Here is a 26959-nt window from a genome sequence, read left to right as displayed (position 1 = left end):
CCTCAATACTCTGGAGACGCCCTTGACTGCAGAATTTTCCAGTGCAATGTTTCCTGATCTGACTGCTGGTACTAAGGGTATCTTGTGGATCAAAATAAGAGGGAAACGTTGACAGTTTCAATCCTTTCTCCACCAGTCCTGAAGCTGCCTCTTGGTGTAGTGGTAAGGACCTTTGTTTTCTTGACGTTGAGATGTAATTAATATTGCAGGCTATAGTCTTTGATCTTCTGCAGCATGTTTTTCAGCTTCTCCTCACCTCCAGCAAGCAAGGTTGTGTCATCTGTGCAATGCTGGACACCACACAGTCTACCCTAAGCCGAGCCCCGCTCACTGTCACCAAAGCCATTTGGACGTGTCTGGACCCTCCATTTGGTGTCTGAGGCTGTGAATTTTTATAGGAGGAAAATCCCGTCTTCCTCCCTGTGAGCGGATGGTCGATCCCAACTGATGACGTTTCAGCTGCCAGCCCAAAAAGTCATGCACGATGCCCCAAGGGCCCGTCTAATAGACCACATTATATTGGAAACATAACTTTAATCTGCACTGGGAACCCCAATCAGTGTGGCCGAGCAGTTTTAGCCTAAAGGGGAACCTTAAATGACAGTTGTCATTGTTATTACTGAAGAGAGCTCTGGTGGCCTAGTGGTAAGGAGATGTGCTGCCAACCCAAAGGCATGCAGTTCGAATCCACCAACTTTTCAGCAGTTTCTTCCCATGTGATTTACAGCTTCTGAAAACCTGCTGTAGGGTCATGCAAGCAATACAATAATGACAATGACAACAATGACAACATCCTTTCCAAGTTTTGTTTTTCTTCCTTGACTCCAAGTCACTTGATCCTGGCCTGGAGTGAATGTTCTCAGAGGTGTGAAGTTTCCTCTATATCCTTCTGCTGGGGGCTTCGGGGGCATGGGGGCAGGTGAGACTCCTGTGGGGAGGGTTGACATGCCCTGCCTCACCTGTTCACCCTGGGCAGCTCACAGGAGGGGCCTCACACAGCTTTGCAAATAGGAGGACCCTCATCCGGTCTGCAGACCAAGGCTCAGAGGGCCTGGGAGGTGAAGACGGGTCCACATTCAGCAGAGGCTGCAAGACGCATACACGGAGCAGGTGAACTCAAACCCCCGAGGCCCTGACTCTGTGTTGACCTCCAGTGAACTCCAGGATCGCAAGGTTGGGGAGCCCTGGGACAACAGCCCTGCATATTCTGAGTGGGGTGACAAGGCACCCCAAACTTCTCCTGTAGCCCCTGGCCCCTAGCTTTCTACCAGGAGACTCAGATCCATGGCCATCAAGTCCCCCTTGACCCATGAGGAACCTACATGTACCTCTGTTTTGTGACATCACCAGGGCTTCTTCTGGAGCTTCCTGCATGGCCTTGAACCACCAACCTTAGCATCAGCAGGTGCACCCTGATGTGCCCCTAGGGACTCCTGCTCTTTGCTGGGGTGGCTCCTCAGGAGTGCTTCATCCCTAGCTCAGGTTCCCTCACCCTTTGTGGCTGCACAGAGCAGATTTGGGGTGTCTGAGTCCTGGGCAGGGCTGTCCTGTGGGGCTCCATGGGGTCTGTGTGCAATGCACCAGTGAATCCCATCATTTGGGGAGCAGACACCCCGAGAGAAGCCCAGACCTGCCCCCACTCCTGGCTGGCTGTCTTCCAGAAGTGCTGGCTGTGCCACATGGCCTGATAGTGGTCTTGTAAACCACACAGACCTTCTCACAGGGCCCCAGGTCCATGTCTGTGTCCCTCTGCACTGGAAGTGCTCCCTCCCAGCACACAGGCCGGTGCTCCTTTAGGCTTCTGGGTGCTCATTTGCATTTTCTAATTGAATTGCTATCAGCTTTCCCGCAAGGCTGCACAAAATGAAAGTCTATCCATCTCCAGCCAAGCTACCACAGAGCGACCGCCTTTGGGGGGCCGTGAGGGGGAGAGGCTGCATCTGTCCTGACCCGCAGCTGTCTCTCAGGAGTGGGAGGGACCTGGATCTGCAGAGGAATGAAATCAGGGGTCCCCCACCAGGGGATGCACTCCTTTCCCAGGTGCCCTGCCCTAGAGTCTATAAGCTGCTCCTTCCTTGTTCTCTAGAACTTTCAGCAACAGAAAGAACGTTGACTAAAAGCGTGTCTCAGTGTGTCCACCCCCGCCCCAGAAGCCCTCCACATGTACCTTCAGAATGCACATGCTCTTACAGTGACCTGCTTGAACCATGCACACACAGTGATTGCCAAGTGGGGCTCTGTTCCTCAGAAAATGCCCCCCTGCTGCCACGACAACCTGATGCATCGTAAGAGGCCACTGCGTCCCGACCCGAGGAGCCCTCGTGGTAGGGGCTGAGTGTTTATTGCTAACTGAGAGGTCATGAGTTCTGACCCAGCAGCTCCTCAGCTCACAGGCGACATAGCAGCTTGCCTTCATGAATATTACAGCTCTCCAGGACTGAAAGCAGGAGATATTTCAGGCTCTGCGACACAGAGGCAAAACTGAAGAGATTATGTAACCGTCCAGCTGGAATAGAGCCCGTGGTGCAGGGAACAAAGCACTGTACTGCTGGCACAAGGGCAGTGGTTTGCAACACCACCCACTGTGCTACAGAACACTGAGGCTGAACCGTCTGTAAAAGTTTACAGCCTTGAAAACATTAGGGACAGTCTTACCCTGTCCTGCACATTATGAATTACAGTGTCCTCCAGGACAGTGTGTGGTTTTATCAGTTTACATAAACAGAGTCACCAGGGGTACAAACTATTACCTTACTTGGTACCAGCCAAATGGTCCATGCAGAGCCCACTCGGAGGCACCTTATACAAAAAGATCTGATGATGCACTTTCTGAAAAACCAAACCTTGAACGTCCTGCACATCACAGCTCTACTCTGATACACAGAGTCAGATTGATTTGATGACAATTTTTAAAAATTGTCTTTAAATTTATGTAGCCATGCAATAATTTGGAAATGTAAAGTTACCCCTCCTGTGCCATGAGACCAGAAGAACTGGATATTATTTGGTTAACACTTCTGAATATTTTGATCCAAGATTCCACAGAAATATTCTGATCAGAAGGGGGAAAATGCAGAACAGAATGAAAACAAAAACAAACCACAATCCAAACTGTCTGGAGCTATGAAGGGTTTCTGAAGTCCCAAACTATTGCCTCGAGGTACTCTTTAAACTGTAAACCAAAATATTTCCTGAATTATCCTAGAACAAACTTTACCGGTAATAAAGGTCTGCCTTGACCACTATGCTATTTAAAGAAATGCAGAGGGAATGAAATGGACACTAGCAGTTCAGAAGACGAGCTCGGAAGTGTAGGGAGCAGTGGCTTGGGAAGGAGGAAGAAGACAGAGCTGAGCCTGAACAGTGGTGCAGGGTCACTGCCTGTGGAGGAACGGCTGCCTTGGGATGTGTTTGTTAGTCTCAACAGCAACAACAAAAGAAGTAAAATATAGAAAAGAAAAAAATTGTAAACTCTATTCTTGACTAAAAGGATAGAGAAAACCCCAGATGCTGAGTAGTTCATCAGCGAAGCAGTTCGCTCTTCCAGCCTCGGAAGGAATCGTGGCGCTCAGCCCACTTGGGTGAAGAGCAGCCAGAGACTTAAAAGCCTGCAACTGACCATCTAAGTGCAGGCACTTGTCTCTCTGTGTCTGGAAGAAAGAAAAAGGAAGATAAGAAAACGTGCAGAAACGATTAGTCCAAGGGGCTGATGAGCCCCAGGAACCCCAGTCTTCCAGGGAGCAGAACAACTAGATGGCCCCTCCATGTCCTTGCTGACGGCTCGCAAAGGGGCCACAGTAAAGGGTCCTGGACAGAACGGGCAAAACACAAACATGCCCGAGGCTACTTGTCCAATAGAAATAGATGGAACCCCGAGATCCTTAATTACCCTTTGAATTTAGAACAAAGTCAAACTTTTTTTTTTCATTTTTAAAGAACAAGAGTCAATGTTCAACCAAGCAATAGACAGGCCTTCAAAGAACACAGTAGCACTGGGGAAGCACCCTCTAGAATGACTAACCACACAGAAAGGCAGGAAGAGGTAGGCTGTAGGGATTAGTGGAAATGAGCATCACAGGAGGGAACTGGGTAAAGTGCTACACAATGAAGGAACTGTAATCAATGTCATAAAACAAAATGTGCATGAAAGGTTGTACGGAAAACCAGTGCCCTGTAAGCTTTCACTGACATCACAATTTAAAAGAACAAAACCCCCAAAAAACCAAATAAACAACCACCCACGTCTGACAAAGTGCATACATGAAGTACCTAAATTTGACTGTAGGAAGTTATGCCTCAATGAAGCTGATTATAAAACATGACTTTCACTCTCATGGCTACTCCACTTGCCTGTCTGTCCACCTCCGCAGTGAATTTCTCCCTTTCTTCCCATAGTGCTCTCTGCTTGTTTACACGATGTTTTATCGTGCTGCACTTGGAGAAGGTTTATATGTCCGTGTGGACAAGCGGTGGCATGTTTCTCACCACATTCTTCATGATGTGCACACAGCCTCACCATTTCCACTCTGGTTGTTCAGTTTCCATGAATCTAGACCCTGTCACCTTACATCTTCTCCTCTGCTTCAGGGTCACTGCTGACCATGTAGGTGTGTTCACGCAACTTCGGAAGGTGACAGGATCCACGGGTTATCCTCACTGTGTGTGAGTCAGTCTAACATGATTATGACGTGAACTCAGAGGTTCAAGAAAATGAATCGTTGTAGTGACTGTATTTAGGGTTGTCCCAGGCAAGCCTGGCAATGCCTCAAGGCAGTGGCTGTCACACTGTGTCACACAGTGTCACATGGTGTGTGGGATGCTGCTGCCTCCAGGGCAGGAAGGCTGCCAACCAGTCCCCAGCCTCTCGGACAGGCCACAGGAGGAACTGTGAGCCTAGACCCTCAGCACTGCAGAGACCTGGAGAGTGTCCATGCTGACTGACAAGTCACTGCCTTCCTGTAGTGCACAACACTCTAGGTCCTTTGTATTTCTATTTAAACTTTCAAAATCAGCCTCTTGAACTTTCAAAAGACAAGAAACAACTATTAGAGTTGTGGTGGACTAGGAGGTAAAGGGTTTCACCGCCAACCCAAAGGCAGGTGTTCAAATCTACCTGCAGCTCTACAGGAGAGGGACAGGCAGTCTCCTATAGTGTGATCTACTGCCTCTGAAGACAGACTGGAGGGTCAGTGTCTCTGCTGTCGTTTTTCTACCGTAAATCAACAGGAAAATTTGGATGGAATTGGTAACATTACAAGTTCCGTGTCATGCTGCCTGTTGCGTGCCTTCCAGTTGGTTCTGACAGCAGCTCTGGAGGAAAGGCTAGTCTCGTCTCTCAGGCTCCTGGCTGCCGGCTTCACGGGACTCGCTCTGCACATTCTTCTCTTTCTCTCTCACCAGCTGTGGAGGGGACCAGCCCCATGGCCATGTGACCAGGTGCGTACCCACTGCTCCCTGCACTCAGTCTCCTCAGTCCACACACACCTCAGAGACATCCGGGCTTGGCTCAAGCATCACGAGATAAGGATTGCCACAAGAAAGGGAATCACAGGGATTTACTGGTTTCCTGGTGTATCTAAGAGTTATGTCAACACTATCCTGTTGTTTGTTAAGCGTGCAATGAAAACATTTGAAATAATGTGACAATGATCAAAATGGGCCACAGAGATATGGAGTGAGCACAGCGCTTACTTCCATGGCCTCGTAGACTGCTCGGTCCAGAGTTGCTACACACCTTCAATTGGTGCGCATCTATGCATTTTTACCTCTCTCTCTCTCTCCATCTATGTATCTGGGAAGTATAATAAAACAAAGTACAATAAAACAAGGCCTGGCTGCAATACATAAGGGTCTTGTATATTTTTTTGTTATGCTTAATTCCAAGGTGTATGATCCTTTATATGCTATTATACTCTTGGGATTTCAGAAGAAAAATGGCCTTTATATGAGCCTTTTCGCTAAGCTTGCTTATTAATTGTAATAGCTTATGTACAACGTCTTTTTCTTTATGTGTTCATAATCATTTCAGCTATACATAAAGTTATTTTCATTTATCCCTGTTTCTTTCTCTCACTTAATGGTCTCCCTGGGATACAGAATGTAATGTAACAGTATCCGTACCAATTCTAGACCAAGGAAAAGCTTGGTTTATTTCAACACTGAAAAACAATCAGATGTTTCCACAGGGTGGTTTTTTTTTTTGTAGCTAGCCTTTCTCTTCTTGGTTTATTAATTTCATCCTGAATGGAGGTTAAATTGTAACAGTTGCTATTCAGATTATGATGATATTTTTTATACTTACTCTCAGTTGAACTGATTAATTTTCTAGAGTTATTCTTGGGACAAATCCAGTTGGGCCATATGTATCATCACAAATAAACATGGCTACATTCAAGTTTGCTAATATTTTGCTTTGAGTTTTTGTATCTGTTTGGGAGTGAGACTGGCTTGTGATTAACTTCTTTCTCCATGTTTTTGGACACGGATCTTGCTGATTTTGGATGAAGTTCTTGGCCATTTCAGACGGCAGTTCACACTGGGTTTTGGACAAAGTCTATGTGGGAAAGCATTCCTCTTTTTGCTCTCTCTGGATGCTTCTATACGATGAATTTTGGTTCCTTCTTTTTTCCTCCTGCAAAGATTCACAGCCTTGGAAAGCCAATGGAGAATGAAGAGTTCCTATGGGTTAGAATCGAATGAATGACAGTGGGTTTGAGATAATATCCATTTAATGCATATTTTAAAAGATATGAGTATTAATTGTTCATAATAGTTTGAAATGATCTTTCTCCTGTAAGATCGATCCTGATGTCCTCTTCACTCCTAATATGTGCCATCTGTGGCCGTCATCTTTTTCTTGCTTAGTCTCAGTGTGATGATACTCTATTTAAGAACTAAATCTTCGTGTTGATTCTCTTCATTATTACATATTGTATTCCATGGACATTTTTATATTTTCTATTTCATTATTTTATTCCCTTTCCCCAACTACTTCCATTTTTTTACCCTGATTGATATAATTTCCTGTTCGTTTTATAATTTTATGTGGTGAACACTTTGATCACAGAGTTTCTGATGCTTTTTTTTTAAATATCTAACACCCTTGGTACAAGCAGTCAGGAAATGAGACCTCTCCAAATTACTGAGCAGTAATGATGTCCCTTTCAGGAATAAGGTGCGTGTGATTCAGGCCATGGTATTTCTGATTACTTCCTTTGCATCTGAGAGCTGGACAATGAATAAACATGACAGATTAAGAACTGATGCCTTTGAGCTATGGTGTTGGAGAAAAGCACTGAACATCTCATGGACGGCCAAGAAAATGAACAGATATGTCTTGGATAGGGTGTAGTCAGAGTGGAGGCAAAAACAACGAGGCTTTACCTCACCTTACACTTTGGGCAGGTTGCTAGGAGGGGCTATTCCTTGGAGAGGGACATGATCCTGGGAAGGGTGAAGGTCAGCGGAGGAGAGGAAGACCCTCAACTAGGTGGACTGGCACGGTGACTGCTGCAGCGGGCTCTTGTGTATCAGGAAGTGTGAGGATGGCACAGGATAGAACAGGGATTTGTTCATAGAATTGCTATGAATTGCACTCAACTTGATGGCACCCAACAAACACAACACAGGCATTTAAGACTAAGAGTTTCCATACGGATTCCATGAAAAGCTGGACTCTGTGAAGAAGATTGTGACACCAGGAATGGAGGAAGCGACAACCTGTAATGTGCAGACGACACAACTTTGCTTGCTGTAAGTGAGGACTTGAAGCACCTACTGCAGCGGACTGATACAGATCATACCTTAACAAGACCGGCTGTAACTCAGTATCAAGAAAACAAAAATCCTCACAACTGGTCCAGTCAATCCTGGAGCAGAAGTTCAAAACTCCTGAAGTCAAGAGATACTGCCTTCAGAGGAAGAGACTTGCAGGAGCTTGAGGCGTTAGGAATCTGAAAGACTGACATATATGTCAACACATCAAAGGCTGGATAGGGGAGATTGTTCTTGAATGGAGTAGGTGGGAGTAGATGTAAATGCTGGTGGAGCAGGAAAGGGGTGGCTCAAAACACACCTGGCAAGGGTGGGGACAACACGGAATCTATTGGCTTTTTCTACTACTGGGAAATATCTTTAATTTTCTTTTCTCTTGCCTGTCAGATAATGTTCTAAAACTGAGCAATCAAATTAAGACAGACTAGGAAGAAGGATTGGCCATCCGCTTCTGAAACAGCAGGCCTTTGAAACCCTGTGTACAACAGAGCACACTTAGACTAGCAGATAGGGCAACTGAGGCTGAGCCCTCAAGTATGGAAACAAATAGGAGGAGGAACAGCTGTAAGCAGACACTAGTGATTGGAACATGGAAAGTAAGAACCATGAATGTAGGAAAATTGGAAATTGTTAAGAAGGAAATTGAACACATAAATATTGACATACTAGGTACTGGTGAAATGAGATGGACTGGCACGGGACATTTTGAGTCAGAGGATCATATGATCTACTACGCTGGAGACAAAAAGGTGAGGAAAAATGGGGTTGCTTTCATAGTTAAAATAGTCATTTCTAGATCCATCTTGAAATACATTGTTGTAGGTGACAGGATAATATCCATACGCATACAAGGAAGGTCAGTGAATACCACCATCCTTTAAATATATGCACCAACCACCAGAGCCAAAGAGGAGGAAATACAAGATTTCTACCAACTTTTGCACTCAGAAACTGATCGGACATGCAATAAAGATGCATTAATAATAATGGGAGACTGGAATGCAAAAGTTGGGAATAGAGAAGGATCAGCAGTTGGAAATCATGGACAGAAATTAAGCCAGAGGTAGAATGACAGAATTTTTCACAATCAATGACTTATTCATTGCAAATACGTTTTATAAGAAACATAAATGCAGGCTATCCACATGGATTTAGCCTGTTGGTATGCATAGGAATCCGATTACATCTGTGGGAGGAATCATTGGAGAAGCTCAATATCAGCAATGAAAACTAGGCCAGGTGCTGTTTGTGGAACAGACCACCAACTACTCATATGCAAGTTCAAGCTGAAGCTGAGGAAAAATAAATCAAGTCCACAGGAACCAAAACGTGACCTTTCCAATAAACTATCTTTATTTTCCTTGCCTGCTTTTCCAGCAAGTCACATGTCCCTGATCTCAGTGACTCCTGGGTTTCCAGGGCTCTGATCAAACTCTGCTTGCAGCAGCAAAGCCTCAGCGCACATTGGGATTCATTCAAGCAAGGGCTCTTTTAAGAACCACTGAGACTGATGCACACTCTCTGGTGTTTCTGTAGGGCTGACCTTACTGTGGTCCACCACCCAGCTCAATTCTTTGACCAGGCAAAGGAGACTGAAGCCAGGGCACTCACCGCACACTAACAATGAGACTTCATACTTCAGACATATTATCAGAAGGGGCCAGTAAAAGGACACCACGATTGGAGAAGCAGACGATGAGAAAGAGATGTTGAAGTTTGCTTCTGTGAAGACTCCGGCCTTGGGAAGCTCAAGGGCAGGCCTCTGTCTCATAGAGTCACGGTGAGTTAAAAGTAACTTGATAGCAACAGTTCGAGAGTTAGCGAAAACGAGGAGGTTCTCAAGGAGATGGACTGACTGCTGTTAGGAAGGGTGGTCCTGACTGGGCAGCTCTGTTGTGCACAAGCTTTAGACCAATGGAAACTGACTTGATGACGCCTAATGATAAATAACAAAAACATTTTATCTGGACATGAGGAACTACACCCTGCTGGTTTTAATAGTCAGGTCAACATCATTTCTAATTTCCATGAGATTTCCTTTCTACCCACAAGCTATTAAGGCATTTGCTTTACCGAACTAGTTGGGGGCTTTACCACGTATCTCTATTGTTATTGATTTCCAGCTAATTGCTTTGTGGTCAGAAAACAAACTGTGGCAATTTTAAACCATTCAAATATACGGAGACTTGCTGGAAGGCTCAGCATATGGTTAATTTTTGTAAATGTCGTGTGTGTACTTGAACATAATGTTTATTTAGTAGTAGTTGTGTTCTGCATTTTTGTGTAACGTCAGAATTGCTAATTGTGCAGTTCTAACAGTCTTTCTCCTGACTGGTGTTTTGTTTGCTTGTTCTATTACTCACTCAAAAATGTTTGCTAAAAATTGCCATTGATTGCATGTTTATACATTTCTTCTTTCAGTTTTATCAATTTTTGTTTATGTATTTTTGAGGTTGTGCTATCAAGTGCATGCCATTTAGGATTCTTCTTTCATCCTGGGGAGTTGAAATGCTCATCTTAGTACATGTCCCTCTTTCCAGCTTATGATGCCTTTGGTGATAGATCCTAGTTTTTCTGGTATTCATAGGGTCACTACCAGTTTGTTCTTAAACAGTATTTTCCTAAATATTTTAGTTTAGTATTTCCTCTATCTTTATAGGTTTAAGACATATCTTTTTGTAAGCGGCACAGAGTTGAGCTTTTTCTTCATCAAGCATGTCAAGTTTTTTTCCTATTGTTTGGAACATTTTAATTTTCATTGTGTTTTCAATGAGTTTACATAGAAAATTGGCTTTCCAATGAGCCACTGACACACATTTTGTTTTATGACATATGATGATCTCCCCATTGAGATCAATGACGATCTCCACATTTCCTTCCTTCCTCCCTGTAATTCTCATTTCCGCTCACCTTTCTATCCCATCCCTTCCTGACTCCTGCTCTTTATCCCTGGGCAAAGCTACACTTTTGATCTTAGATGGTTGGTTTTTCTAAGGAGTGGGTATAAGATGGGTCCATCTGGGACCAGTCCTTGGAGAAAGACATCATGCTGGGAAAGGTGGAGTGTCGGAGAGAGAGAGGAGCCTCCGTGAGAGGGGATGCCACAGTGACTGTAACAATGGGCTACAAAGTGTCAGAGATGCTGATGGTGCAGAGACAGCAAGGTTCAGATCTGTTGCTCGGGGAGTTGATGGCACCTGTCAACAATAATAACATGTGGCTGGAGACTGAGTTGGGGGAGTTGAGTCCTAGGATCAAAGAGTTACTAAGGCCACAATCTCAGGGTTCCACCACTGAGCTCTGTCAGATCAGAGAGCATGGATATTTTTATGAGTCTGGATTTTGTACCACACTTTTCTCCCAGTCTACCCGGGACTCTGTATTAGGAGCAGACATCGGTGGTTGGCAGGCAGTGTCTGCTTTATCTGCTTCAGTGTCATGGAAATGAGGTTCGTGTGGCCAGTTAGTCCTTTAGATGGCTTCTATGTGACTTTTTCTTCCTCTTCTTTGTCCACCAGGGACCTGAGACGGCTGGTTACAAGCTTTAAAGACCTCAGCCACTGCTCACCTGAGTAGGATGAAAAAGATTCTTTGTGGACTACGTTATGTCAACTGACGTCGATGTCCTATGAATTTGCATGTCATATAATTGTGAATATTTTTATACTTGTAATTTGATATCTGCCATTTGAACTGAAGAGAGACGTTTATTAGTCACATACTCTATGTTCTCCTTTTTGATTGGTAAATGTTAATGTTTCATTTATTAGCTCAGAAGTTGTGCAACCTCAGGATTCTTTTTAAAGTGATTTTCCAGAACTTTATAACAAGTCTCTTTGTCTCATCAAAGTATAATATTAATTTGGTATCTAAATTATCTTCCAGGACAATGTAAGAATCTTCAATCCCATTAGCTCCATTTATCTCCTCTTAAATCTATGTCATTCTTGTTGCAAACGTGAATAATTTTAAATCCTACTAAACACTACTAGTCATTCTTCATTCTCAGCTCTCTAGCTTCTTAATCTTTCCTGGCTCTTCATTCTTTCCTGCATTTCTGAACTTTTCATCTCAAATACTTTTCTTTTTACCCAGAGAATACAACTTGTGGAATATTCCTTCAGGTTTTGTTTATTTACACATGTCTTTATTCAACTCCGCTTCTTAAAGGATGTTTTTCTGGGTGATGGAAATCTAGGATGAAGGTTTCTTTTTCTTTAGTGCATCCTTCCATTGTCTTGTGCTCCCTATAATCCTTGTGGTGATGTCAGCTGAAAACTTAACTGTTACTTCTTGGATGGAAAGGTAATTTCCACTTCTGTTTGTTCTCAATATTTTTTCCTTAATCTTAATTTTCAGCAGTGTTTAGCATGCAGTAACTAAGACTTATTTTATCTGTGTCCTCCATTGAGTTTATAGGGCTTTTTGAACCTATAATGTTTCTTGTTACTTTTAGAATTTTTTTTTGCCACTATCTTTAAAAATCTTATTATTTCTGCTCCCATTTTAATCTTCTTTTGGTATTCCGAATGCACACATATGTTAGACTCTCTTACCATATAGATCTCTTCATAATTGTATTTTTTTCTGACACATACTCTTACACACACATGCACATATTTCACTAACTTCTTTAAATGTGTCTAATCTATACATATATTCATCTGTTAAGCTCTTATTTTTATTTGCTATTTATATTTCTAAAGTGTCCAGTTAGTTCCTTTTAATATTTTCCAATTATCTGTCAAAAATTGCATACATACTTTGCTTAATCATAGCTAACACCTCTCTCTCGTTCTCACTGCTGTTGATGGAACTGATGCACAATTGAGCCTCCAGAGGGTTTGGAGGCTTTTAATTAGAGAGAAAGAAATTTCCCATCTTTCTCCAAAGGAATTGCAGGTGGATACAAACCACCAATGAAGAACGGCCTTCAGCAGCACAACCCGCTGTGCACTGCACCACTAGACCTCCCCAGAGTTAGTAAATGCTGTTAGATGTGGCCAAATCCTCATGACCTTTATTATAAACTCTGTACTAGTGACTCTGTTGCCTGGAGCACCCTCAAGGCTTTTACAACCATATGCAGTCTCCTGGTTTTAATTTACAAAGTCTTGCTGCCTCTTCAGGTGCCCAGTTATTTTCAGCTGAGTGCTAGACATTTTATGTGAAGGAATTCCGAGAGAACATTAGGCCCTGGGATGATACTGTCTACCAGAGAAGACTGACATTCACTTCTGGAAAACACTTAGGGACACCAGCAATCTGGCATTCTCCTAATCCTCTTATAGAGTCTGGCTTTACTTGATGGTTGGCTTCAGCCTCCCTAAGGGCATTCCTAGTTACATTTACCTTAATTTCTAGGGTACAGCCTTTGAGTTCCTAACCCCACAGGCGGTCACTTCACAGACGTCCAGCTGCTTTAGATGACACACATGCCACATTGTGGTCTTTGTCCTACAGCACATGACAGGACTGATGAGCTTTTGCTTGTCATCCAGAGCTGGCAGACACCACTGCTGGGCTCGTGCCTCTGGGTATTTTGATTCTAACAGATCTTAGCACTAAGGCTCCTCACTGTCTCTTCACTCTCTGATGCCTTCAGACATATAGTTTTTGGGTATAGTGTTCCCAGTTATTTTTAGATAAGAGTATTCCCAAATACTTAGTCTTTCTGAATCAAGAGTCCCATTTTCAGTCTTCACAACAAGATACTGTTACCCTAGAGCCACTGAGTCAAGGCTAACACACAGTGGCGCTATGGGGTGAAGTACAACTGGCCCTTAGGGTTCTCAAGGCTGCCATCTTTCCAGAAGTGGACCGCCTCATCGCCTCGTCTTTTCTCCCACAGGATGCCAAGTAGGTTTGAACCATCGACCTTTTAGTCTCCATTTTACAGATGAAGAAAGTGAGGCACAGAGGGACAGCATCTCCTGCTCAAGGTTACTCACGTAATACAGAGCCAACTGCAAGCTCTAAGCTAGCATTTACACTGGTGTGCCATCACGTGTCCACCTTCCCAGGCTAGGACATCGGTTCTTTCATCTTGGAGCTCCGTGAACTCTATCCAGTTACTGCATCTTTCACTGGGCTCCACGGGCATCTCATTAATGATGCTGCCAAGCACTGTATGTGGTCCGTCTCCCCACTGCACTGCAGCCTCCCCAGGATGAGAATGGTGGTGATTGCATCCATGGCAGTATCTCCAATAACTGGTCCAGATGAGGCCATGCATGCTTGAGGGGTGAACTGAACGTCACTGCCACTCCTGTGTACTATGCCCCTGTCTTTCAGATGTCAACTTCAGAAACTTTATACATTTTGTTAATAAAAGAAAAGCTTTATTTTGTTGTTGTGTCTTATTTAGGACCATTGCAACCCCATGAGACAGAGCTGGGTTTTCCAGGCTGCAACATTTGTGGGGGTGGATCACCAACTTTCCCACAGAGGAGCTGGGTGCATCATCCCAACCACCAAATTTTTGGTCAGAAGCAGCTGAGCGTGTAAATTTTTCACCTCTTGGGCTTGTGGGAGCTACATGGGCGAGACTTGGAGGGATTGTGTGGTTCCAGATCAATGCAGTGATAGAAATCACAATAAAGTGAGTTATATCACATGTGCTTTTTTTTGGTTCCTGCTGCATTTAAGTGCTATTTTAATGATACTGCCACCTATGAAGAGTGCACTAGCATGGTGGAAAACTTCTAAATATTGTCATAATGACCAAATTGTGACACAGAGACACTAAGTCAGCACACGGCCCTGACAGATTGCCTCAATGCAGTGTTGCCTGAAGGCTTCTATTTGTAAAAAACTCAAATGCAGTATCTGCAAAACACAGTGAAGAGCAATGAAACTAGATGTGAGCCTGCATCAGCCCTGCGCAGCGGCTGCACCCTCAGCACCAGGCACAGGCCTTTCAACAAAAAGGTGCACAAAATGCTGTTAAAAATCAACACACTAAAGGAAAAAGTAATCAACACAGTAGGAGCGAGGTTTGCTGTGTTGGAACCGTACAACGTGGGGAGACATCACCGTCTCTAATAATGGGGCTCAGAGGACCCTCTTGGGGCCTCCATTGTGGCAGCCTGATTTTCAGGTCCCCTTCACAACTCTTCATCAAGTATTGTGACCATTTCTCTTATTCCTAATAGCCGTCACCTCACCCTGGAGCTTGTCCCATGCACTGTCCCCTTGTTCTCTTCTAAACACCCAGGTGGTAGGTACGTATCTCATTTTCCATAATGCACTTCACACCAGGTGGTGTGATGCACATTCTCGAGTCACTGAAAAAGCCCACTTCTATCTGTCTTGTATTTCTCTAGCATTCACATGGTGAGACTTGTAATGTGGGGGAACGTACTTCCTTAGAGGTGTCCCTGCTGTCAGAAACAAGCCCTCATGCAGCTCATGACCTAGACGGAGCTTGAAGACTGACGTCTCTGGTGGGGTTGACTTTTGAGAACCAGCTCATCATTAATGTTGAAGATGGGCCCCTGGGCATCCTCTCTGTCTCTTCCCTGAATCAAACCACCTCTGCTTTGCCCTAAACCAGAATCAGAACGAAAGAGGGCCACACGCAACAAGGTCGCTGGTTTCCCAAAGGGCATACTTGGAAAGCTCATCGTGCCAGGTGTCGCCTTTAGTCAAACAGGTGATGAGAGCTTCTCAAGTTTACAGAGCAGTGCGATCTCTCTCAATGCAACAAGTAAGCAAGAAGTCAAATGGCACAGTGTACTAGGCAAATCGGCAGCAAGGACCTCTTCGAAATGCTTAAGAGCGGAGATGGCATGTGAAAGACTAAAGTGAATTTGGACCAGGCCAGGGTCTCTTCAGCTGCCTCATATGCATATGAAAGTTGGACAGTGACTAAGGAAGACTGAAGAAGAATCAGTGCTTTGGAATTGTGGTATTGGTGAGGAACACTGACTATACCACGGATGCCAGGAGAATAAACAAATCCGTCTCGTAAGAAGTGCAGCCAGAGGGCTCTTCAGAAGCAAGGATCGTGAGACTTTGCCGCATGCACTGTGAGCACGTCATCGGGAGCGGCCAGTCCCTGTGGAGGACGTCACGCTTGGAAAAGCAGAGTCAGCAAAACAGATGACCCTCAGGAAGACAGCTGGACACAGTGGCTGCAAAAATGGGCTCAGACACAGCGATGATGGTGAGGATGGTGTGATGATGGTGAAGATGGTGTGATGATGGTGAGGATGGTGTGATGAGGATGAGGATGGTGTGATGATGGTGAGATGAGGATGAGGATGGTGTGATGAGGATGAGGATGGTGTGATGAGGATGAGGATGGTGTGATGAGGATGAAGATGGTGTGATGATGGTGAGGATGGTGTGATGATGGTGAGGATGGTGTGATGATGGTGAGATGAGGATGAGGGTGGTGTGATGATGGTGAGATGAGGATGAGGATGGTGTGATGATGGTGAAGATGGTGTGATGATGGTGAAGATGGTGTGATGATGGTGAGGATGGTGTGATGATGGTGAGGATGGTGTGATGATGGTGAGGATGGTGTGATGATGGTGATGATGGTGAGATGAGGATGAGGATGGTGTGATGATGGTGAGGATGGTGTGATGAGGATGAGGATGGTGTGATGATGGTGAGGATGGTGTGATGAGGATGAGGATGGTGTGATGATGATGAGATGAGGATGGTGTGATGATGGTGTGATGAGGATGAAGATGGTGTGATGATGATGAGATGAGGATGAGGATGGTGTGATGATGGTGAAGATGGTGTGATGATGGTGAGGGTGGTGTGATGATGGTGAGGGTGGTGTGATGATGGTGAGATGAGGATGAGAGTGGTGTGATGATGGTGTGATGATGGTGTGATGATGGTGTGATGATGGTGTGATGATGGTGATGATGGTGAGATGAGGATGAGGGTGGTGTGATGAGGATGAGGATGGTGTGATGAGGATGAAGATGGTGTGATGATGGTGAGGACGGTGAGATGAGGATGAGGGTGGTGTGACGATGGCGAGGACGGGGCAGGATGGGCAGACTTCCTTCTGTTTGTTGTACGTGGGATCGTGATGAGCCGGAGCTGGTCTGATCGCACCACAAAGCTCAGCTGGGCGGAGCCCTTACTCCTCGTGGGCCCCTTTCACGCTGGCACATGCGGACGCTGTGGCAGGTATTTCAGGTGACGTGATCTCCCAGGCTCAGGAGCACACAGTTACATGCTAGTAAGCCCATGGAGACCTTATAGTGACATCAGGGACCCACTATAGTTCTTGCTCTCCTGAGCACCCTGCAAGCAGGGTGTGAGAGCTGGCCCTGGTTCCCTCCACACTGTCTGTACTAAGTTCAAGGACAACACAGCTGTGAACTCAAGGTTAGACAGAGAACAACTGGGTCCCCACGACCCTGTGCCAGCAGACATTTGGAGTTATGGAGGCATAGACACTTAGAGGCTGTGGTGTGGAGGGGTGAGGGAGCCCTTTCATAACCAGGGAGAGTGGACATTGGTCACTTAGTGAGGTAAGAGGGGACCCAAGGCAGAGGAGAGGCTTTGGAGGTGCCACATCTCTCACATGATGGCCTCTGTGTCCCTCCCTCTGTCTGTCTGGCTCTCTCCCCTCCCTTCTGCACATCTGTCTCTCTACACCTCTCCCTCCTTCTCCGTCCTTCTCTTGGAGTCTTTTCCCTGTCCCACATCCAAATTAGTTCTGATGACCTTCACTGGCCACGTGGCCTGGCCCTCCAGGACTCGGAGCTCAGGGGCTGAGTGGGTGCCACGTTCAGGCAAGGCTGCTCACAGACCTGGGAGCTCTTTGTCAGGAAGTGCCCAGGAGCTGGCTGTAGAACATCGACCCCCACCCCCGGGAGGGGTGTGTGTGTGTGTGTGTGTGTGTGTGTGTGTGTGTGTATCGATCCCCTATCTCCAGCAGGTGCGTGTGTGTGTATGAATCGATCTACCACCTCCAGCAGAGTGTATATGTGTATGTGTGTATCAATTCCCCACTCCAGGAGTGCGTGTATATCGATTCCCCACCTCAGGGGAGGGGGGGTATGTGTGTGTATTGATCCCCCACTCCCAGCAGGGTATATGAGTGTGTGTGTGTGTGTACACTCACTCACTCCTACCACCCCCTGGAAGGTGGACAGTCACAGGGTGTCCACCAGCACCATTGTCCTCTGAGTGCCACAGCTCTCTCACCGTGTTAGCCTTGGTACCCAGAGAACCTTCCGGAGGTGTGTCTAGGCTCTGACATGTCCCAGCCCCTCACCTTGTGCCTCACATGTCCTCAGGGACCCGCTCACCTTGTGTCCAGCGTGTGGGGCCACCCGCAGGCGCACCACGGCGTCCCAGCGCTCAGCTGTCTGATGGTCCCGTGCTGTCACGGTGAAGGCCACCTGCTGGGAGGGGATGCGCAGTTCCCGGGCAGCGAACACCGTGCCGTCTGCACCCACGCGGAAGTCCAGGCTGCTGGTCTCATACTGCGTCCCCTGGGTGCCCAGGCAGCTGCTGAACTTGACTGCAAGAGAAAGGAGGAGGGTCAGGGGGGCCTGCAGAGTGCAGTCTTCCAGCAGAGGGTTTCAGCCCCAAAGCAGCAGGAACACGTATGTTCACCCCTGATCCCCAGAAGGCTCTGTGCACCCGTCCAGGCCCACCCACCCACTGCTGTCCTGAGGACAGAGGGGCACTGCTCACAGTATGTCCAAGGCCATGAGTGCTGGGGAGGGGCAGATGGCCGCATTGTTCTTGAGAGAGGCTGATGATCGTACAACCGACACTCAAGGCTTTAATGACTGTACCACCAGCAGCCCCCTGCTGTCCAGCCGGTCCCCTCTCACAGCCACCCTGCAGGATGGAGAACTGCCCCTCAGTTTGTGAGCTGTCATCTTTATAGAAGCAGGTGCCTTGGCTTTCTCCAGTGGAGTGGGTGGTGGGTTTGAACTGGCAACCTTGGGTCAGCAGTTAACCCCTGTGTCCCCAGCTCCTTTCTATCCCTTCAATACCCAAACTCATTGCTGTAGAGATGATTCTGACTCAGTGACACCGCCCCTTTGAGTTTCCGAGCCTGTAAATCTTTATGGGGGGACCACCCATCTTTCTCCCTCAGAGCTGATGGTTGATTAGAACTACCAACCTCTCAGTTAGCAGCCAGTGTTTTATGCAACCACCAGGGTTCCCGTCTACCCCCTGGAGCCACGCAGTAAATAAATGGATGAATAAGGCACAGCCACCATGGGGGCCGCCTGCCCACGTTCCCTGAGACTGCACTTATGTTTCTGCCCATGGCTTGTGTCCCGTTATTGTTCTCTGTAGACTCAGGGGAGTCTGCCAAGGGCAGCGCGAGTCTCCCTTTATCCAGAACTGCCCTCGCTTCCCAGCAGCACACAAACTGACCCCACACTGCCTTCAAAGCCAAGATGAATCTATTTTTCCACACAAATGAGGTCAAGATCCGAGTTAGTGGCGGTGCCTCAGGCGCTCCTATGGGGGCGTCCCCTCAAAGTACCCCAAATCCCAGTTAAGTAGCTGTGAGTGTACCCTTGTTTGGAAGGGGGGGTCTGGTCTCTGTGGAGCCACCAGTGAACCAGAGATGAGACTTGAGTGCGTGGGTCATTGTGAAAGAGGAAGTAGAGGTGCCAGGAGACAGCACACCAACCATCAGCCCAGAGCCACCGAGGGCCCCCCAGAACCCCCAGAAACTGGGCGAAGGTGTGGGACAGCCCCTCTGATGGAGCTTCAGCTGCTCCCTAGTGCTGCAGGAGAAACATGCCAAGAGGAGGGCTGTGGAGAACAGAGATCTATTCTCTCCCAGTGCTCTAGGGGAAGGCTTGTTTTCTGCCGGCTCTGGGGGACAGTCCTTGCCTCTCTGAGCTTCCGAGATCCCAGTGATCCTCGGTCCCTTCCCCATTTCCACGTGGAGTCTGTCCGTCTTCCCCCCAGACGCCTGGTTCTGTGTCTCCCGCCCTGTTAGTGACTCAGCAGTGAGGCATTTAGGGCCCCGCTGAAGTAACAAAGGAAACCTCTTCCCACAGGGGCTCTGTCCACAGGTGCAGGGGCTGGAATCCCACTTCATATTTGGTCAGGCCTATGGGTCAGTCTCTAGAATGTGAGATTTAACGTACATTCTTTAGAGCCATGAGTTTGGGGTGCTTGTTACAGAGCCCAAGGAACTGATCAGAGAACCACTACTGAGGGCAACAGGGCTCTGCGAGTTACTGAGGTCTGCCCTGCTTGCTGGCCCTTTTCTTTTTATCAGCAAGAGGCAACCCTTCCTTTGAGGAGGGCCAGGTCAGAGGTGGATGACCCTGACCCTATGTCACAGATGGGACTGAGTCCCTCAGACACATCCCCTTGGCTGGGTCCTGGTTCTTAGGGGTGTAATGTCATTTGGCAGTTATACAATGATGCAATCATGCCCTATGATGTGATCTGATGATCAGCCAATCAGTTCTAAGGGATTAGGGGGATGCAGCCCCTTTAACTAGGACCTGCTGTAAGGAGAGTCTTCGGAGTGTGGCCTGCATCACCTCCTGTCTTAGGAAGGATTAAAGGAGAGAAGAGAGAGCAGAGGAGACAGGAGCAGAGTGTGTCTTTGAACCTGAGGGTCCATACATTAAGGACCTTTGACAGCCAGAGTGCGACGGACACCGAGGCAATGGAGACCTCCAGGAAAGCTGACCCCTCCCATGCTGAAAAGAGACCCCGGCCTTCCCCCAGAGCCAACGCAGAGACACAGCCCGAGCCCCCCAGCCTCCCTGTTTGTTACAATGCCCCATTGTGGTAGGTGTCTACAGCAGCTCTAGAGCAGAGACGGGCCACCATTGCTCCTGAGATGTTCCTGAGGACACCGTGTGACCAGACTCTTTCCCACGACGACAGGGTCATGACCATTCTTAACTCCCTTGCAGGAAGTCACCCCAGAGGCTGCACACCCATGTGGACTGCACGTGTGTGTGTGCACGTGTGTTAACGTGTGTGCTCTCCCAGCTGTCACCTAGATTCTCAGTCACCAGCGGCTGTGTCATACACGGCTGACGGAGATGACGGGCGAAGCTGTCTGGTATTTACAAAGGTGCAGGTATCCTGGTAATTCTGGTGGGAGGACTGCTTTTAAAAGCAATGTCACTGTCATGGATTGTATGATTTAATTACTGTTTAGATTGAAAAGAAAAAAAGGTGACTTGACAGAGTATCTCTCCTCGAGTTACCCTCTTACCGTGGCACACTAAGTAACTCAGGTGCCCTCCTCTCAGACACCCCACTTCCACACCTCCCACTTCCAGCAGAAGATGGTCTTAGAAAGGATGCAGCCCAGGGGACACCCCCCCCATCTGAGGCTTGAGTGTGGGGGGTGCCCACGGAGTGAGGTGGTGGGACAGGGACCCACCGCTCCTGGAAAATTTCCCCCCTCTAGAAAGGGGGTGCCAGGGAGGAAGAGCAACCAGGTTGCTCCTGAGAGGGGGGGCTGGTGAGAGCACGCTGTCAGGAGGGGAGAAGGACATCGTGCTGGGAGGAGGGTCAGAGAAAGAGAGGAAGACTCAACAAGAAGTATCAACATGGCGACCGGAACGCAGGGCTCGAGCCCGGAGTGGATTGTGATGATGGTCGGCCGGACGGGGCAGGGCTCCCAGCTGGCGTTCAAGGGCTGCCGTGAGCCCTCGTCACCTCAGGACACCCGACGACAACAGTGAGCAAAGAATTACCTTCCTTCAAACGGCAGCAAAGCTCCAAACAGGGTTCACAGCACTCTTCGCCCAATGATAAACAGATTAAAACCGGCAACAAACTGAGTGGATCAATCATTTTTGACACCCAATTGTCAACAACAAAGACAAAAGTGACAGTCCTGCAATGTGGGAGATGAGCAGGAATTCACAGAGAAGCCTCTTGATGTTCATAAAGTGAATCTTTAATAAAACTGATGGGGCCGGGCCTGCAGGCTGAGTGGCGACACCGACACCGTCCTGTGAGGAAAGAGCCGTGAAGGTGTGGACACGTCTTAGGTAGGCGTCCGTGGGGCTTACAAAAAGGAGGACACCAGGAGCCGAACTTGCATTAACCCGGCTTCAATTGGGCTGCTGAACAGAGATGAATAGTTCGAATCAACGAGCCACTTCCAGAAGAGAGGGGAAGCAGCCTTCCTCCACGGAGATGACAGCTTGGCAAGGCTGACAGGCAGCTCTCTCTGCCCTACAGGGACTCCGTGGACCTGGCAGCACTGGGCAGTTGGGTGACGGGGTCCTTGGAGCCCACGTGGAGGAGCCTCTATGACATTAAGGATGGTGTCATCAGAATGCACCTCACACGTGGCCTTGGAATCACCCCTGTGGGCGTGAGACAGACCCAGGCCCCCGCCATGCGGCGTGTGTAAGATCTACATGGAATTGTGTCTGGGTTTTTGGTAAAATCAAGCTGTTAGTTTCGGTTGAGTCAGTTCCAACTCTCACACCTCGTGTCCAAGAGAAGCAAATACTATCCACCCTGGGCTGTCCGCTGTCACCAGTCCTCTTGAACCTGCTGCAGTGGCCTCTCTGTACTGTGAGCACCTTCCAGTGAAGGGGTTCATCCTCCAGCTCTGTATTGGGTGAGACTCTAGGGATTCACCCGCTTTTCATGGGCTGGCGTTTGGAAGTATATTGCCAGGCCTTTCTTCCTAGTCTTAGGCTAGATGGTTCACTGACAGTTGCTCACCACAGGTAACCCTGTTGGAGTTTTAAATACTGGTGACAGAGCCTCCAGTATCACAGTGACACGGAAACCACAAGGAGGACAGACTACAGGTGGATGGGGGGAGCTTACCTAGTGTGTGATTAGCCATTCTCACCTGAACAAATCAATGACATTCAGTGAGTATATCCTAGTAATGGGCAGCCGCTCCCTCTCCACATTGCCACAGCATCATCCCCTCCAAGAACAAGCACTCTCAAACACTGTTGCTGCTCCTGCCAGCCCCTGGCCTCTCTGGCTCTGCCTACTCTGGTCGTCTCTCACAGGTGTGCTGTGGTTTCAGGCCGTCTCTCACAGGTGTGCTGTGGTTCCAGGTAATTTCTCATAGGTGTACTGCTGGGCCAGGCCGTCTCTCATAGGTGTACTGCTGGGCCAGGCCATCTCTCACAGGTGTGCTGTGGTGTCAGGCCATCTCTCACAGGTGTGCTGTGGTTTCAGGCCATCTCTCACAGGTGTGCTGTGGTTTCAGGCCGTCTCTCACAGGTGTGCTGTGGTTCCAGGTCATTTCTCATAGGTGTACTGCTGGGCCAGGCCGTCTCTCATAGGTGTACTGCTGGGCCAGGCCATCTCTCATAGGTGTACTGCTGGGCCAGGCCATCCCTCACAGGTGTGCTGTGGTGCCAGGCCGTCTCTCATAGGTGTACTGCTGGGCTGGGCCTCCTGCCCTTGGCACAATGTTGCACAGCTTCATCCAGGCTGCCACATGCATCCATGACATTTTAAAAGTTAAAGGTGTCCCACAGAAATCTAGCCCTGGGCTGTAGGTCTGCTTTCTTGTCTGGCCTCAATGAACACGCTGAGGAGGAAGGGGTGCGTCACTGAACGGAATCTTCTCTAAAAACCACTGAAACCACTAATTAACAATGGATAAGGGATTCGAACCTTAAACAGACAATTCTCCAAAGACCTCCAGATGCGAACCAGCATGTGTAAAGGTACTCAGCATTAGCCCATCGCGGTGAGGTCGATGTTGATCATGGGGACCCCACAAGGCTTCTGACGCTGCAGCCTCTATGGAAGCCAGCTGCCACATCTTCCTCCTGTGGCTGGTGGATTTGAACCACTGATCTTGTAGTTAGCTGCTCTGTGTGCTACAGCACTGGGCTTCCTATGCCCAGTCCCTCCACTGCCAGTGTGCACACAGAGACCTGAAAGGAAGGACTCAAACAGACGCGTGCACGGCGACTCCCACTGCAGCACAGCTCACAGCAGTGGTGGACACAACCCCCTGAGGTCCCCCCGAGGTTCCCCGGGTCTGTCGGCATTCAGCCTGGCACGTGTCCCCCATCGGGATCGGCTCATTACCACCATCTGCTTGGAGACACTGGACAAGGGCAGGAGATGGGTTCCGATTGTTTAAGCATAGGCGGACAGGCCAGCCTGCCTTGTCGTTTCGGCAGGTCCTACAGCCCTGCTGGCCCTGGGGACAGCCCCAGGATGGCGAGGGTGCCAGTGTGGAGAAAAACTCTCGGGCGTTGGGAGGCCTTCTAGAAGGTTCTGGCATTTCTGCTGAGATGGATGTGTGTGTGCATCATGTACTGTGTGCTACAGTAAAGAGGTATGGCTTAACTATGCTTCTAGAACTTTCCAAGATGCTTATAGAATGTCAGGGGTGGACGGTCTCCCAGGAACTTCCCACACCACTTCCAGGCTATATCAATCAGGAAGCTGAATGTGTGGGTGAAAATCCCTTCTTGGGGTGAAGTGGTCACACAAGAGCTATCGAGGGGCTGCAGTCACTGCGGATGTCCCCTCTGGGTACTTCCTGTGCGTCACAGAACTGGATGCAGATCTGAGGTGCACACTCCCTGGCCGAGCATGGTGGTTCTGGGCTCAGACGGTGCCAGATGCCAGGGCTTGATGCTCGGCCTGCGAATCAGCCGTAATCAGGATGCCGGCAAAGTGGCCCCACCTCTCCGGACTCCCTGTGAACAACCTCCCCACAAACATCGCTTTGCTGGACGGGTGCAGCCAGGCTTATCCGAGGCTTATGCCAAACCTGGAGTCAGGCGGTGGCCGAGAGGAAACCTGCTTCATTAGGAGGAGTTCGGTTTAGCCCTCACCCTCGTCACTTTTAATTGGCTTGTTCCTGACAGCGGGTGGAAACAGAGTGACATGAGGTCACTCCTCACCTGGGCAGCCCCGACCCCACAAAGCATCTGGGGTTTCCTCTTGGGACAGGTGAGGGGACTCAGTGTGTGCTGGTGTATGGGGGAAGGTGGCCCAGCAGAGGTCAGGGTGGGGCTGGGGCCACCCAGGGACACATGGGACAAACCATCACGATGAACACACGGCGGGCACGAGAGAAGAGAGGGCCTGTGGGCGAAGGGTTTGCAGAGACCTCACTGAGGGAAAACCAGCCTGTGGGGTTGGAGGAGGGGTGGTCTGGGGCGGGGGCAGTATGAGGAAAAGATCACGGGCACTGAGAGGCCAGTGGGCGAACAGGAGCCCATAGACTGGGGAGTGGGGGAGAGGCAGTGTGCAGGCTTGTTGTGGGCACAGCACTGCTGAATGTGGCCAGGCCACTGGACAGGTGAACAGGGGCCAGCTACCCAGACGATTCTGCTCAGAAAAAGCAAACCCACTTGCCCCTCTGACTGACACGCCAGCCTCCCTCTCCTTGGATGCAGTGAGTTGTGAAGGCCTAACGGCATCATCTGCATTTAATTAAGGCTCAGGTAGAGAATGCCTCGTCCCCCCAAGAGGCTGCCTTCCTCCTCTGCATCCCGTCCCGCTGTGGACACTAGCCTTGTCTTGGCTGTGCTCTATGATTGTGCTCTGGGTTGCCAGGCCCCAGCTGCCGCCTGCTCTGTCAGCAAGGACCCTGCTGTGGCCATGCCCACCCCTGGCTGAGGGGTCGAGGGTCTTCCATCCTTACAAAGCTCACAGAGGACCCCAACATCTGGGGAGAGGGTGGTGTTCGGGCCTAGAGGGCCTGAGGTTACTGTGATTCCATCAACAGGAGCCTGGCTGGTATTTGGAGGGCAGCTGAGTTCTGCTTAGAGATGGGGGCTGAGCCAGGGGCTACCCTCCTGTACTGGCCTGACTGAATCATGCAGGCGCTGTGGGCATGCAGAACACTGTCCACTCAGAGGGGTTCAGGCACTGCCTGCCCTGCAGCACCTCACTGCTGTGGGCCTCTCCTCAGGGGGCAGCAAAGGCAGCATGTGCGCCCTGCTCCTGGGCTGACCTTTCAATGCAGGAGCCAGGGGCACACACAGACAGACGGACATCCTGGACGACGCACAGGTCATCACAACTGCAGACCACAGAGCGGGAGTGGCAGGTGACATGGCACAAAGACACTGGGACAGGCTCGTCACAGTGATCCAGTGAGTGACCGAGCGAGTCAGTGAATGAGTGAACCAGTGGGGGAGTGAATGAATGAGTCGGTCTGCGAATGAATGAACCACTGGGGGAGTGAGGGAGTGAACGTGTCAGTCAGTGAACAAGTGAATGAACAAGCGAGGGACTGTGTGAGTGAGAATGTGTGACTCACGAGTGAGTGAACGGAGGGTGTGGAGGTTGGGTGCACACGCAGCAGCGGGTCTGGGTCTGTGTGTCGTGTCCACATCACAGCCCAGGGCTCCACACAGGGCATCCTGCCTGGTACCCCTGCCGCCTGTGGTGGGGATGGCCCAAGAGTCACAGACCGGAGCCCACGCAGTGTCCACTCCCTGGAAGCAGCACTGAGCCTGTGCTCTGAGCCTGAGACACTGGGCTGTCAACCTTCCTTGTCTTCCTTCGCCTTCCTCTCTCTCCCATCCCCTTCTTCCCACCTTTCCCTCCACCTTTAAAACAGAAGACCAACTACATGTGAGGTAAACCAGTGCTTAGATCAGCAGGCCACACAGGTCACGGAGCATGTGCACAGGCAGAGAAGGCAGAGGGCAGGCCAGGGAGGATGACAGGAAAAGGAGGAACAGAGAGGGAACAGGGCGAGTGCGGTTATGACGTGGGGACTGTAAAATCATAAACCAACATGAACCTGGCAGCTCTGCCTTGGTGGCTTGTTTTGGGGGAGCGTGGAGTCATCCTCCTAATAATGTGTTATTTTGAGGGCTTTGCAGACCCCCACCTGAAGCTTGGTTTGAGGAGAGTCTGAAAGGGCCACACCCCACAGCTGTTTTGGGGGAGCAGGCCCTTACCTACAGTTGTTTTAAGTAGAGCTTGCGACCCTCCAAGGCTTGCTTTTTTCTAGGGGAGCCTGACAGCTCTCTCCCTGTGGTTTGTTCTTAGGGGCCTCACAGCCCTCCCTCTGAGTGCTGGGAGACAGCTGGCACCCCCGCCTGGCACGTCGGGCTTCAGTTTGCCTGGACTGAGCCCAAACACGAGGTTGAACTTTACCAGCGGCTCCCTCTGCAAACACTCCTGGTTGGCGGCCAGCATCCCCCTCAAGTAAACAGGAGACAGCCAGAAATGCAAACACTTCTCCTCCGCGTCCCTGGCTTGGGCCAGCCTCTCTTGGGTCCAC

At 48.9% G+C, this 26959-nt stretch overlaps 1 protein-coding gene across 1 annotated transcript in view; it reads right to left on the bottom strand.

The window, feature by feature from the left end:
• The window catches only part of CDH4 (cadherin 4, type 1, R-cadherin (retinal)), a 104556-nt gene extending 84022 nt beyond the window's left edge, over window positions 1-20534 (bottom strand). Inside the window, exons 1-2 of the mRNA XM_006896931.1 lie at window positions 20525-20534; window positions 18063-18277 (exon numbers count right to left, since the gene is read on the bottom strand). Coding sequence (XP_006896993.1) covers window positions 18063-18277; window positions 20525-20534 — 225 coding nt within the window. The remainder of the gene's footprint in view (window positions 1-18062; window positions 18278-20524) is intronic.
• Window positions 20535-26959: the final 6425 nt, after the last annotated feature.

The sequence above is a fragment of the Elephantulus edwardii genome, unplaced genomic scaffold (genome assembly GCF_000299155.1).
Source record: "Elephantulus edwardii isolate Elephantulus edwardi_28Jun2011 unplaced genomic scaffold, EleEdw1.0 scaffold00193, whole genome shotgun sequence".
Lineage (NCBI taxonomy): Eukaryota > Metazoa > Chordata > Mammalia > Macroscelidea > Macroscelididae > Elephantulus > Elephantulus edwardii.
The sequence above is the reverse complement of the archived record's forward strand: the minus strand, read 5'-3'. Positions and strand labels throughout refer to the sequence as shown.